This window comes from Anabrus simplex, chromosome 11 (genome assembly GCF_040414725.1).
Source record: "Anabrus simplex isolate iqAnaSimp1 chromosome 11, ASM4041472v1, whole genome shotgun sequence".
NCBI lineage: Eukaryota > Metazoa > Arthropoda > Insecta > Orthoptera > Tettigoniidae > Anabrus > Anabrus simplex.
This window is the reverse complement of record NC_090275.1, coordinates 48,853,867-48,866,765: the sequence shown is the minus strand read 5'-3', so window position 1 is coordinate 48,866,765 and position 12,899 is coordinate 48,853,867. Positions and strand designations below refer to the sequence as shown.

The 12,899-nt window shown below is 43.4% G+C and overlaps 1 protein-coding gene across 2 annotated transcripts in view; it reads right to left on the bottom strand.

Moving 5' to 3' along the window:
* Nep5 (Neprilysin 5) overlaps positions 1–12,899 on the bottom strand; it is a 100,593-nt gene that overhangs the window by 35,369 nt on the left and 52,325 nt on the right. For both annotated transcript variants that reach the window (XM_067155969.2, XM_067155970.2), the window contains 3 exons: positions 12,093–12,176; positions 9,530–9,773; positions 4,762–4,996 (listed from right to left, as the gene is read on the bottom strand). In XM_067155969.2, coding sequence (XP_067012070.1) covers positions 4,762–4,996; positions 9,530–9,773; positions 12,093–12,176 — 563 coding nt within the window. The remainder of the gene's footprint in view (positions 1–4,761; positions 4,997–9,529; positions 9,774–12,092; positions 12,177–12,899) is intronic.

Here is a 12,899-nt window from a genome sequence, read left to right as displayed (position 1 = left end):
CCCCAGACCCCGGCACCTGTGCCCGTCTCCGTCCGCGAGCCATCTGTGTACCATGTACAGCCCCCAGACTTAAGACGGGCCCCAGCGTTCGCGGCCCACTCCTCCCTTGTGGGTATCACCACTGTACATTTATAATTCAAATTAAAGCTAGGCTTCATCAGATCCCCGATCATCATTGTTATAGGGCAAGTCTGGTGAAGCCTTGTAAGAATAGAGGCATGACCTCTACTCGGGTTTTTGAAGGACCATCCTCCGAGTGACCAAAGGCGATAGGCACTCATTCCCGCTATTACCTTAACATATAAATGTAAGGGGGGAAAACCTAGGATGGCCTCCATTGCACGTAATGGTGTAGTATCCAGTGCCCCTGTTATTCCTAGACACGCAAGTCTTTGGACACTGTTTAACTTGGTGCTCACAGTTTTACTCTCTGAGCCTGGCCACCAGACTATAGATGCATAGGTGATCGTGGGCCGTACAATGGAGATATAGAGCCACTGGACCACCTTAGGTCTTAGGCCCCAAGTCTTCCCGACGGCCCTGCGACTGGCCCACATAATCTTGCGAGCCTTATCCACCTTATGATCTATATGTTTCTTCCAACTCAGTCTTGCCTCAAGGATTACCCCTAGGTACTTAACCGAGGTTGTCTTAACTAATTTTTTCCCAAATAGGAAATGCTCTGACAGTCCGTCTAGCTTCCTCCTCTTGGTAAATACCACAAGCTCCGTCTTATTGGGATTAACCGACAAGTCTCTCTCGTGGCACCATCTTTCCACCCTACGTAGAGAGCCCTGTACGAGTTCAGAAACTGTACTGGGGAAATTTCCTACCGCCATCAGGCTTATGTCATCTGCATAGCCTTGGGCGTATATTCCTCCAACATTTAACCTGGTAAGTAGTTCATCCACTACCAGACACCATAATGTTGGTGATAATACTCCTCCCTGTGGACACCCCCTGTCTATATTAGCTCTCAACATTACAGCGTTGAGGGTAAACAGAACTTGACGGCCCTGCAGTGAGGCCATAATCCATTTTATGAGCATGCTGCTCACTCCTCTTCTCTCTAGACTACGTTCTATGGAGCCCAAAGATGTATAGTTGAAGGCCCCTTCTATATCTAGGAATACAACCATGGCAAGTTGTTGTTGATCCAAGGCACTCTCCAGCCTAGAAACCAGCTGGTGCAATGCCGTCTCAACCGACTTCCCTGGTTGATATGCATGTTGGTGGGAATGCAGGGGAAAGTCTCTTAATACTTTCTCCCTGATATGTCTATCCACCAGTCTTTCCAAAGTCTTAAGTAGAAAAGACGTTAGACTAATGGGTCTATAATCCTTAGGTCTAGTATATGAAGACCTTCCGGGTTTAGGTATAAATACCACCTTCGCCTGACGCCACAAGGAGTACACGTATCCCATAGTGAGACAGGCTCTAAAAATTCTAACCAGGTATGGTATAAGGACCTCTCCCGCCTCCTGAAGAAGCGCCGGGAAGATTCCATCCACACCTGGGCTTTTATAAGGGGCAAAGGATTCTAATGCCCACTTCCTTTCTCTTACCCATCACTTCCGGTTCACTTGTTTCCTCTTTCATTCAGACCGCTGTGTTCTGTTGTAGTCTACCTGGCCAGACTGTGAATGGCTTGGTCTCATATTCCGTTATCTTTAACAGGGGTCGGGCTGATAAGCTCAGAGTGCTGGTCTTCTATCCTGGCTCAGTCTGGTGGTATTTGAAGGTGCTCAAATACGCCAGCCTCGTGTCGTTCCCTTGAGAGAGTCGTCGGTATGGCCAGCATTGACCCATGTCTCGTCTAGCCACACAAATAGATATTAGACCCCGCCTTCGAATCCTCTGCAGGCACGTACTCGTTAGAGCTTCTACGTCATCTCTCTCCAACAGCAGCAGCTTCCTACTGTCAATAGTTTTACACTGACTGACAGAGCAAATGCAACACCAAGAAGGAGTGGTTCGAAAGGGATGAAAGTTGGGGAAAAAACAGAGACGGCACGGACGAAATATGATGTTTATTTCAAACCGATATGCAGGTTACACAATGCGCACGGCATCGACTCAGTAGGATGTAGGACCACCACGAGCGGCGATGCACGCAGAAACACGTCGAGGTACAGAGTCAATAAGAGTGCGGATGGTGTCCTGAGGGATGGTTCTCCATTCTCTGTCAACCATTTGCCACAGTTGGTCGTCCGTACGAGGCTGGGGCAGAGTTTGCAAACGGCGTCCAATGAGATCCCACATGTGTTCGATTGGTGAGAGATCCGGAGAGTACGCTGGCCACGGAAGCATCTGTACACCTCGTAGAGCCTGTTGGGAGATGCGAGCAGTGTGTGGGCGGGCATTATCCTGCTGAAACAGAGCATTGGGCAGCCCCTGAAGGTACGGGAGTGCCACCGGCCGCAGCACATGCTGCACGTAGCGGTGGGCATTTAACGTGCCTTGAATACGCACTAGAGGTGACGTGGAATCATACGCAATAGCGCCCCAAACCATGATGCCGCGTTGTCTAGCGGTAGGGCGCTCCACAGTTACTGCCGGATTTGACCTTTCTCCACGCCGACGCCACACTCGTCTGCGGTGACTATCACTGACAGAACAGAAGCGTGACTCATCGGAGAACACGACGTTGTCGTTCCGCCATTCCCTCATCCAAGTCGCTCTAGCCCGGCACCATGCCAGGCGTGCACGTCTATGCTGTGGAGTCAATGGTAGTCTTCTGAGCGGACGCCGGGAATGCAGGCCTCCTTCAACCAATCGACGGGAAATTGTTCTGGTCGATATTGGAACAGCCAGGGTGTCTTGCACATGCTGAAGAATGGCGGTTGACGTGGCGTGCGGGGCTGCCACCGCTTGGCGGCGGATGCGCCGATCCTCGCGTGCTGACGTCACTCGGGCTGCGCCTGGACCCCTCGCACGTGCCACATGTCCCTGCGCCAACCATCTTCGCCACAGGCGCTGCACCGTGGACACATCCCTATGGGTATCGGCTGCGATTTGACGAAGCGACCAACCTGCCCTTCTCAGCCCGATCACCATACCCCTCGTAAAGTCGTCTGTCTGCTGGAAATGCCTCCGTTGACGGCGGCCTGGCATTCTTAGCTATACACGTGTCCTGTGGCACACGACAACACGTTCTACAATGACTGTCGGCTGAGAAATCACGGTACGAAGTGGGCCATTCGCCAACGCCGTGTCCCATTTATCGTTCGCTACGTGCGCAGCACAGCGGCGCATTTCACATCATGAGCATACCTCAGTGACGTCAGTCTACCTTGCAATTGGCATAAAGTTCTGACCACTCCTTCTTGGTGTTGCATTTGCTCTGTCAGTCAGTGTATTTCTCTTCCTTGGTGATGAGTTGTCACACCGCAGCCGGCGGTATTTTTTTTTTTTTTCACGAGGTGGACGAGTCCTGTGCCTTCCCCTTCATCGAGGAGTATTCATCGTACTCAAAATGTATATTAAAATGCAATAGTTGTACGTAATTAGTATTTAAAATACCGTTAACTGCTTGCGACAAGATCTAACTCAGAAGTGAGAGGTTTGGCAACTCCAAGCAAGACGAGCTGGCTAAAAGATTTATCTCCATGGCAACCGCAGTCGCCCAACCCTCGTTTCCATGGCAGCTATACCCCCCACTCCCTTTATCCCGCCCCGGCAGGCAGTAAACGCACTTCCCTCTAAGAACTGTCAGAGTCCATCTTTAGATATTAGAGGTATAGCAACAGTGCTGGCTATGTCTTATGGCTGGTGGTCATCTGAAATATGCAGCCCTTGATGGATGGCCTTGACCGAGAGATATTTATTATCATTTGATTTTCGAAAAGGGAAATGTGGTTCCTTTAGTCTAGACCACCCTCTACGAAATTTTCTCTGCCTTTTCGAAAGTTATTCTTATGTACAGATATTTCACATTGCAAGCTGCTGTACAATTAGTACTGTCATTGAAATGACATTAACAATAATTAATTTATCGAAAACTAGGAAATTTGTTTGAACTTATCTAGGAAGTCAACATTGGTCTGGACTCGAGGCGGAGACCGATTATTTCCTTAGCTATTGAGGCGAGTAAGAATGCTGGTCAGTAAAGAGGATAGAACGGATGCAGAACAAAGTCTTACCAGTGGTAGTATTTATTATATTAAAATTCGTGTTAGATATCTTGAATACTATACAACAAATGCAGCATAATACTACTAATAAAAATAACGTAATTGTTTGCTAATGGTTGTTTTATTGTCACTTTAATACGTCGAAGGTTTTTGACGACGGAAGGATAGAAAAGGGCTAGGTTTGGGAAAGAAGCGGCCGTGGTCATTGAGATTAAGCCTCAGCTTTTGCCTGATGTGTAAATGGTGTGAATAATTGATAGGTAATCTGCCATCTGGGCGACAGACGAAAATTCAGATCATTTATGATTTATTTGAACCCTGTCGTCTTCCGAATGCAGAGCCTAGTACACAAGGCCACTCCACTGGATACATATAAATATTAACCAAACTTCATTATGTTATATACTTTTTGAAACATTTAAGTCCCGAATTTGTCCCTTGGGAGTCTTTTACGTACCATAAAGGTATCGAAACCGTTCGGTAGGCTAGGTGAAGCCAGTCACTTGGCACAGTACGCGCTAGTTATTCACTCTGCATAAGACTGAATAACCAGGAGTATAGTTCGCACCATCTAAGCAAAGTGTCACTATGTTCTTGTTACAGTAATAAAGCTTAAGAAGTTACTAACCTTATAGATCTGAGACTCCATATCGTGCACCTTGCGCGCTTGTGCCAACAGTAACGTGTCCAGATCTCTGACGGAAGGTCGAGAGTTGTCAGTCGTGTAGACGTAACTCATAACGCGGGCCACGTATCGTACATATGCAGTCACTAATGGAGAATCTCCACTTCCTGTAGCTCCTCCATGAGATAAGTACAACTTCCGTCTGTGTCGCTCGATCCTTTTGTCCAGTTCGTGGTAGCTGAAACGGAAAATATCCTTTAAAATTTTTGATAAATGTGAGAAGGAATCTTGTTTTAAATGAATCCCACCCAGCTGTTTTTACTTCTGTAATTTCAAGGAGTATTTATCTCAACAGGGTGAATGAAAATGGAATAATGTTATTTAAGATGGATTGCCGAAGTCACCTGCTGAATACTTCTAGCTCACTTGTACGACGAGTTACGTATGAATGAGTGCGTGAATGAGCATGTTTTCATAAAAATTAGAAATAAATAATAATGATGTTATTTGCTTTACGTCCCACTAACTACTTTTACGGTCTTTGGAGACGCCGAGGTGCCGGAATTTAGTCCCTCAGGAGTTCTTTTACGTGCCAGTAAAACTACCGACACGAGGCTGTCGTATTTGAGCACCTTCAGATACCACCGGACTGAGCCAGGATCGAACCTGCCAAGTTGGGGTTAGAAGGCCAGCGCCTTAACCGTCTGAGCCACTCAGCCCGGCATAAAAATTAGAAATGTATCTGCTAGCTATACGATTTTACTGTGTATCATTCTTTTACTACCGAGCTCGATAGCTGCAGTCGCTTAAGTGCGGTCAGTATCCAGTATTCGGGAGATAGTAGGTTCGAACCCCACTGTCGGCAGCCCTGAAAATGGTTTTCCGTGGTTTCCCATTTTCACACCAGGGAAATGCTGGGGCTGTACCTTAATTACGGCCACGGCCGCTTCCTTCCCACTCCTAGCCCTTTCCTGTCCCATCGTCGCCGTAAGACCTATCTGTGTCGGTGCGACGTAAAACAACTAGCATTCTTTTACTATTACTATTGTTAGTTTTATCATTATTATCATGTTCATTTATATTGTCATGTTGAACATTCTATACATATTAATTTTATTTCTATTTCTAGTTGCTGTTAGTACTATGTTATTAAAAAAAAGCAGATTTGTTGTATTTAAAAACATGCATTTCTGTTAAGTATTTTAATTGTTGTGGATAAGTGTAAGAGAGGGCCTTGAGACCTACACTACCGCTCATTAATTTCAATACACCCTGGTATTTAAGATTTACAACACAAATTAAACGTTCTTTTTCACAAAAGATAATTATATTAACTTACACATATATAATACAATCACAAACATTACATTTTACTTTCATCAAAGTATCCTCCTTTGGATTTAATGACTGCCTCACACACTCGAGGCATGCGATCAATCAGTTTTTGTAGGTATCGCGAATCTGTATGATTCCACACATCCTTAACAATATTCCAGAGATGTTCCTTGCTGGATATATTAACTTCCCTGATACGTCTGTCCACTTCATCCCAGACAATTTCAATGGGATTACAATTGAGGCTTTGGGACGGTCATACCTTATATTTCAGTACTTTCTGTTTTTCCTTTGATGTAATGTAGTTCGTACAGTATGCCGATCGATGTTTTGGGTCATTATCCTGTTGTAAAGTGAACCCTTTCCCTATTAAGCGCAATCCACTTGGTATTGCGTTATACTGGAGTATGCGGTGGTACTGCTTCTGATCCATACATCCTTCTATTTTCATAATGTCGCCAACTCTATCTCCGCCAAAACATCCACAAACCATAATAGAACCTCCACCGTGTTAAACTGTAGGTAGAACATACTCCTGGGCTACCCTTTCCCCTACAAATCGGTGAACAAATATTCTCCTTTTGGTTCCAAAAATCTCGAACCTCGATTCGTTGGTGAATAACAAACACCTTTGTCCACTATTCCGATGTCCAATAACGATGATTTATAGCCCATTCACGTCTCTTCTGTTTATTCATGGGCCTTAGAAGAGGTTTTCTTGCTGTGACACATCATTTCAAGCCGGCTTCTATCAGTCTCCTTTTTACTGTTGCAACATATATTGTTGTCGTGTTCATTTCCACCAATTCTGCACGAATTTGTGGCTCTGTTTTGAATCTATTTCTCTTACTGGTAATTCTGATATATTTATCATCGCTTTTAGTTGTTTTGCGAGGCCGTCCTGGTCGTGGAATGTCCTTATTGCTGCCTGTTGTCTTCTGGCGGTGAACGGTGTATTGCACTTCCCCTAAAGACACACTACACTGTTTCGCAATTTGGCCAACAGATACACCTGCTTGGCTAAGTGCTACAATTGCAGCACTTTTTTCTAAGGATATCTCCACTCCACTAGCGATGTGCACACTTCAACTGTCACGAAGGAACTGACATGCAGGAACCACATGTTATGTATCGTGGCGATGCTTGCCGTTCGCTGCAGATATCACATCACTACAGGGAACAACACAGGTGCACCAAATGCGACGTCCGTCGGCAAATAGGTAAACAAACATATACGACAGGTACATAACGTTTATGTACACAACTTTTTTTTGTTGGATACTGTTGTATCTTGATGACCACAAACAAAAATCATGACCTGTGTACAACTGTTGTACTATTCCTTTGTTTCCTCAACCGTACCCACGGTATTAACCTTATCTATAGAGAAGTAGTTGTCAATTATTGGGTGTATTGAAATTAATGAGCGGTAGTGTAACTTCGCCACGAATAAAGACGAATTACTTACTTACTGACTTTAACTGCTTTTATAGTTTTCAGGGGGCAGCAAAGCATCGGAATTTCCTCGCGCGAGAATTCGTGTAAGTTACAGTATATGTACTAGACGATGACGTATTCGAACACTTTCAAATACTACCGGACTGAGCAAGAATCAGACCCGCCAACTTGAGCTGTGAAGGTCAGCGTTCTTCCGTCTGAGCACAGCACTTAGCTTTATAGCGTTGCCACATACAAACACACTGATGCATATAACTCGTAAACCAGGTAGAAATGGTAAAATCGTTGCTACTTATATAAGGAAGTTTCTGTGCTCCGTGTTAATTCTGGGGTGAAGTGCTTGTCCCAATTTATTTCTTCACACTATATATGTCCATCTTAGTAAAATTTGATTTTGTGCTGGGAATTATGTATTTAAATTTGGATATGATAAATTGTCAACAAACGGGTGAGTTGGCCGTGCGGTTAGGGGCGCGCAGCTGTGAGCTTGCATCCGGGAGATAGTGGGTTCGAATCTCACTATCCGCAGCCCTGAAGATGGTTTTCGGTGGTTTCCCATTTTCACACCAGGCAAATGCTGGGGCTGTGCCTTAATTAAAGCCACGGCCGCTTCCTTCTCACTCCTAGCCCTTTCCTATCCCATCGTCGCCATAATATCTGTCTGTGTCGGTGTGACGTAAAGCCACTAGCGAAAAAAAAGGTCAACAGTTGGCAACACTAACAATTCAATCGTAATTGGCTGAAAGGTGATTGTTCAGAGGGCAGCGGGTTCGATTCCTGCCGGGTTGGGGATTTGAATAATTAAATGGTTAATTTCCTTGATTTAGAGACTGGATGTTTTGCGCTGTCTCCCATCATCTGTGCATCTCGTATACCATGCACAACGCTATCTTCTACCACAGAAATATGCCAGAGACTGAGCGAATTGGCCGTACGGTTAGGGGCACGCAGCTGTGAGCTTGAATTCTGGAAATAGCGGGATCGAACCATACTGTCGGTTGCCCTGTACGTGGTAACAGCCTCTTGAATTTAATTATAGAGCCCGTATATTTAGGTACTGATAGGTTAGAATCTGCCTGCTGTCATTTCTTGATGGATACAGTACTTTTGCATCCATCTCTTGGCACAGGACAGAGCAAAGTGTAGCTTCCGCTGAAGTCCCAGTCTCATCCATGGCTGTGACAATAGGGAAGCTGCTGGGTTATGTGTGGTGCTGAGTAATGACATTCAGAGCACAACCAGTGTGTCTGAGTGTCATGAAAGGTGTTGCTCATAGGGTTAGTTGTGCTACTATACCACTGTCTAGCCCAGTGAGGAAAGAAATGGCAAACTACCTCACTCCTCGTCTTGCCTAGTACGCCTCATTTTGGTACTGCCATTGGTTTTTGTGGTTTCCCTATAACTGAATAGCCTTTGGTGATGCTATTTGAGAATCCAACCAGCCTCTCGGCTGATGACCTAACAGACAGACAGGTTAGAATACAGTCTTACTGAAACGAGTAACGAGCATGCGCTAGTACAGAAAGCAGTTCTGCTATGAGATTTGCATAAACAGTAGGGTCCGGCCTATTAGAACCCCTAGGAGTTCTGCTATTCTCACTACATGACTGAAGAGAGGGTTAGACGGCATTCTAACCTACTACTGCCTAAGCATCCGCGATCCCTCAGTTAATTATACTATAAATTTGTAGTAGGGGAAATACTGACCATTCTAATAAGAAAAGTATTATGTTGGCAGCAATGATACTTCTGAAAAACTCTAACTTATAGTTAAGATATTATGATCATTTTAGGAATTATAATGCAGTGCCATTCCCAGTCTGCAACATTAAAAGTTATCAAAGTATTCCAGAGATGCACCTAAAACATCTGAGAACCTTAGTAATTTAAACCACAGTCACTTCTGCAATTTTCTCTCCTTCTCTAACACGAAGCGTTTTATTTTTTCAAACTCACAATATTACGCTGAAATACGTACCTTGGTAGTGGCGAATCAGTGTCTGGTTTTCCTATAGTAAGTTTATTGATACTCCGATTCTTCGCGTCGGGATAGACACCAAAACCGATCAGCAAGTCTTTATCCATGACCAGCTTAGCCTTCACCATAGTCTCCACTGGTTTGAAACTAGGTACTGAAGTGAATGGGATCGGATTTGGTAACGGTGTTCCAATGTAGTCGAGCACATCCATCATTGGTCGTAGTTCCAAAGTCTCCAGACGATCTGAAGACAGAATACATAAATGTCAAGTGTAAACGGTGTCGTAATTTAGTATCTTTAAAGAGTTTTTAGTGGAGACATACGCTGTTAATTCAAATATCAAATTAATAACATAGAGTTCTGGTAGTATTTTCATGCGTTACCATGAAGATGCTTAATTTAAACATGGTACAATATACAAATAAGAGTAATATAAAAATAATGGAGCAATTACAACTAAAACGAGCTAAAAACAGTAATAATTTACATGGAACAGTGATACTGAACACAATACATTTTATTAAATATTATTGGTAGACCATAATGTGTTTTTCTTGTGAATGTGTTACAGTAGACGCCATTTCTTTTTCAAATTCGACTTAGTTAACCTACAACTGTGAAGTATTTATGACTGTCGAAACCACTGTAGGATTAACAATACTTGAACAAGGAAACATTTAATAAATTATACGTGAATAAAGATAACATTTAATGAAAACAGATTATTTCTTTCTTGAAAGAAAATGATCATATTCTATGAAATCACAACTCAAATTTTATTATACCGAGCTCGATAGCTGTAGTCGCTTAAGTGCGGCCAGTATCCAGTAATCGGGAGATAGTGGGTTCGAGCCCCACTGTTGGCAGCCCTGAAGATGGTTTTCCGTGGTTTCCCATTTTCACACCAGGCAAATGCTGGGAATGTACCCTAATTAAGGCCACGGCCGCTTCCTTCCAATTCCTAGGCCTTTCCTATCCCATCGTCGCCATAAGACATATCCGTGTCGGTGCGACGTAAAAAAAATAGCAAAAAAATTATTATTATATTTTCTTATTTTTCTAATTTTAGTTTTTTAGAAATGGATGAATATTATGATTAGGTGTAAATTATGTTAAACGTCCGTGTACACCTTCTTAATAATTATGGAAATGTTTGAACTTCTCTTAATGATGCACACGTATTGTGCTTCCTCCCTCTTCAAAGAAACATCTCCTTACGATGTGTCTGTATTGAAACCACGGCAGCGTTTTAATTCACCACTCTAGGCTGGACAATGGCTGAGTTAGTTGCTTTCCATACCAAGCCCGGAAGGAGTATTGCAACACCACTGAGTAACAGTTTTCACAGCACGTAAGGACGGTCATGATGTCCTGTTGTACTCTTGATATCGTGTAAGCTCCACACTTACAGAATCACAAACGACATATCAGAGAATATCTATGTCACTTCGACTCAGAGCGTAAGAAATTCTGTAGAAAGAAAAAATACTCTCAAACACGGATCACCACAAAAAATCCCGTGGGCTGAGCATACGACACGGCTGGAAGCTTCAGGCGTGGCAACATTACGTGCCGAGTCTCGTAAAATGAAACGCATGTTTCGAATATAACAAATTTATAGGCAAAACACTGTGTCAATTGAATGAAACAATGTCCGCTCTTTATCGCCACTTCGCCGTGGCCGCACTGGACAAAGATGACAGTGTGGGTGACGTCATGTCATCGTCGGATGTACTATGATCATTTTCTTGAGTACATATCCCTAGAACGAAGACAAATATCTCCATGATTCTTTTATCATGATATTTGTCTCGATGGGTTCTTTCCATATTCGGCAGTTGAGCGATATCTAAGCAGTAGAAATGGAAGCACAGGCCTCGGTATCACTTTCACTCGAATAATATCATCCCATAGAACAGTTGTCGTATGTACAATTATATCTTAAGGGAGAAAAATGAACGCTTGATCGGAATCGAAGTGCTCTATATTCTCGTCCTCTGCTTCCGCGCGCTCTTTCCTTCACTATTTCATGTGATTTTCGATCATTGACGATTACACTTTATCATTTGCCCTTGTGGTTAAGTGTAAGAGAGGCCCAATAGCCCTAACTTGGCCACTTTGTAAATAAATAAATAAATAAATAAATAAATAAATAAATAAATAAATAAATAAATAAATAAATAAATAAATAAATAAATAAATAATATCGCAATGTCACCACTATTCATCGTTATTCTGTCTGTGTTTCCAGTAACTATATCCTTTATGGATTAACTTGGGACAGTTCCCTTGACAGGTAGTTAGTTAAGGTCGGTCCATCACTAAAATTGTGTTCACTAAATGGGGGATGTAGGTTTACATTTTACCGAGAAAAACATGTGTTCTGTGGGAATTATCCGTCTGGTACGAGTTTCACTAGTCATGGTTCGAATTCGTAATGCGCGAAGATTTATTGCTGGGTGATTTTGTAAAGTGAAACAATTTGTCGCGGGGCGATATATCTGGTACGAAATGTCGTAGCCCTCGACGAATGCTTGCTTTAGATCTTTGTAATACACTTACCTATGTCCATACAGGCTCGAAACATTGTTCTAGCCTGAGTGACAGCTACGGGGTCGTCATCTGAGTTGTTCTGCCTGAGGTAACCTGCAACAGAATTGATAATGACAATTTTAGATACACAATGCTTATACTAACTGCATATCTATTTTCTAATTAAAACAGATTTCTTAGAAGGGGCCGTAGTGTTGCTTTGGATCAAAAATGGCCGAAAGTCCAAAATTGAGATATTGGTATTATTAGAAACTTCAAACTTTGACCCACATGGTGTTTGCATGTGCGGACATTATTTTGTAGCAGTACTGCGCGTCATTAAACTGGGCACGCTCACCCATGTTTTGAATTTAGGCAAAAGTAACATTTTAGTAGAATTAAAAATGCTCGAAAGAAACCAGTTTCAACTAAATTATCTTAAGACTTTGTACGCTTGTTCTCCTATATGTTGTTCGTAATTAATTAACACTTGTTTTTGGACTAGCGGAGCGCACGTCTGTATCTTACCCACCCAGCCTCTTTGAAGTTTTGAAAGGGGTACATATTTTTCGCGTCCGCCTCTGTGGTGTAGTGGTTAGCGTGATTAGCTGCCACCCCCGGAGGTCCGGGTTCGATTCCCGGCTCTGCCACGAAATTTGAAAAGTGGTATGAGGGCTGGAACGGGGTCCACTCAGCCTCGGGAGGTCAACTGAGTAGAGGTGGGTTCGATTCCCACCTCAGCCATCCTGGAAGTGGTTTTCCGTGGTTTCCCACTTCTCCTCCAGGCGAATGCCGGGATGGTAGCTAACATAAGGCCACGGCCACTTCCTTCCCTCT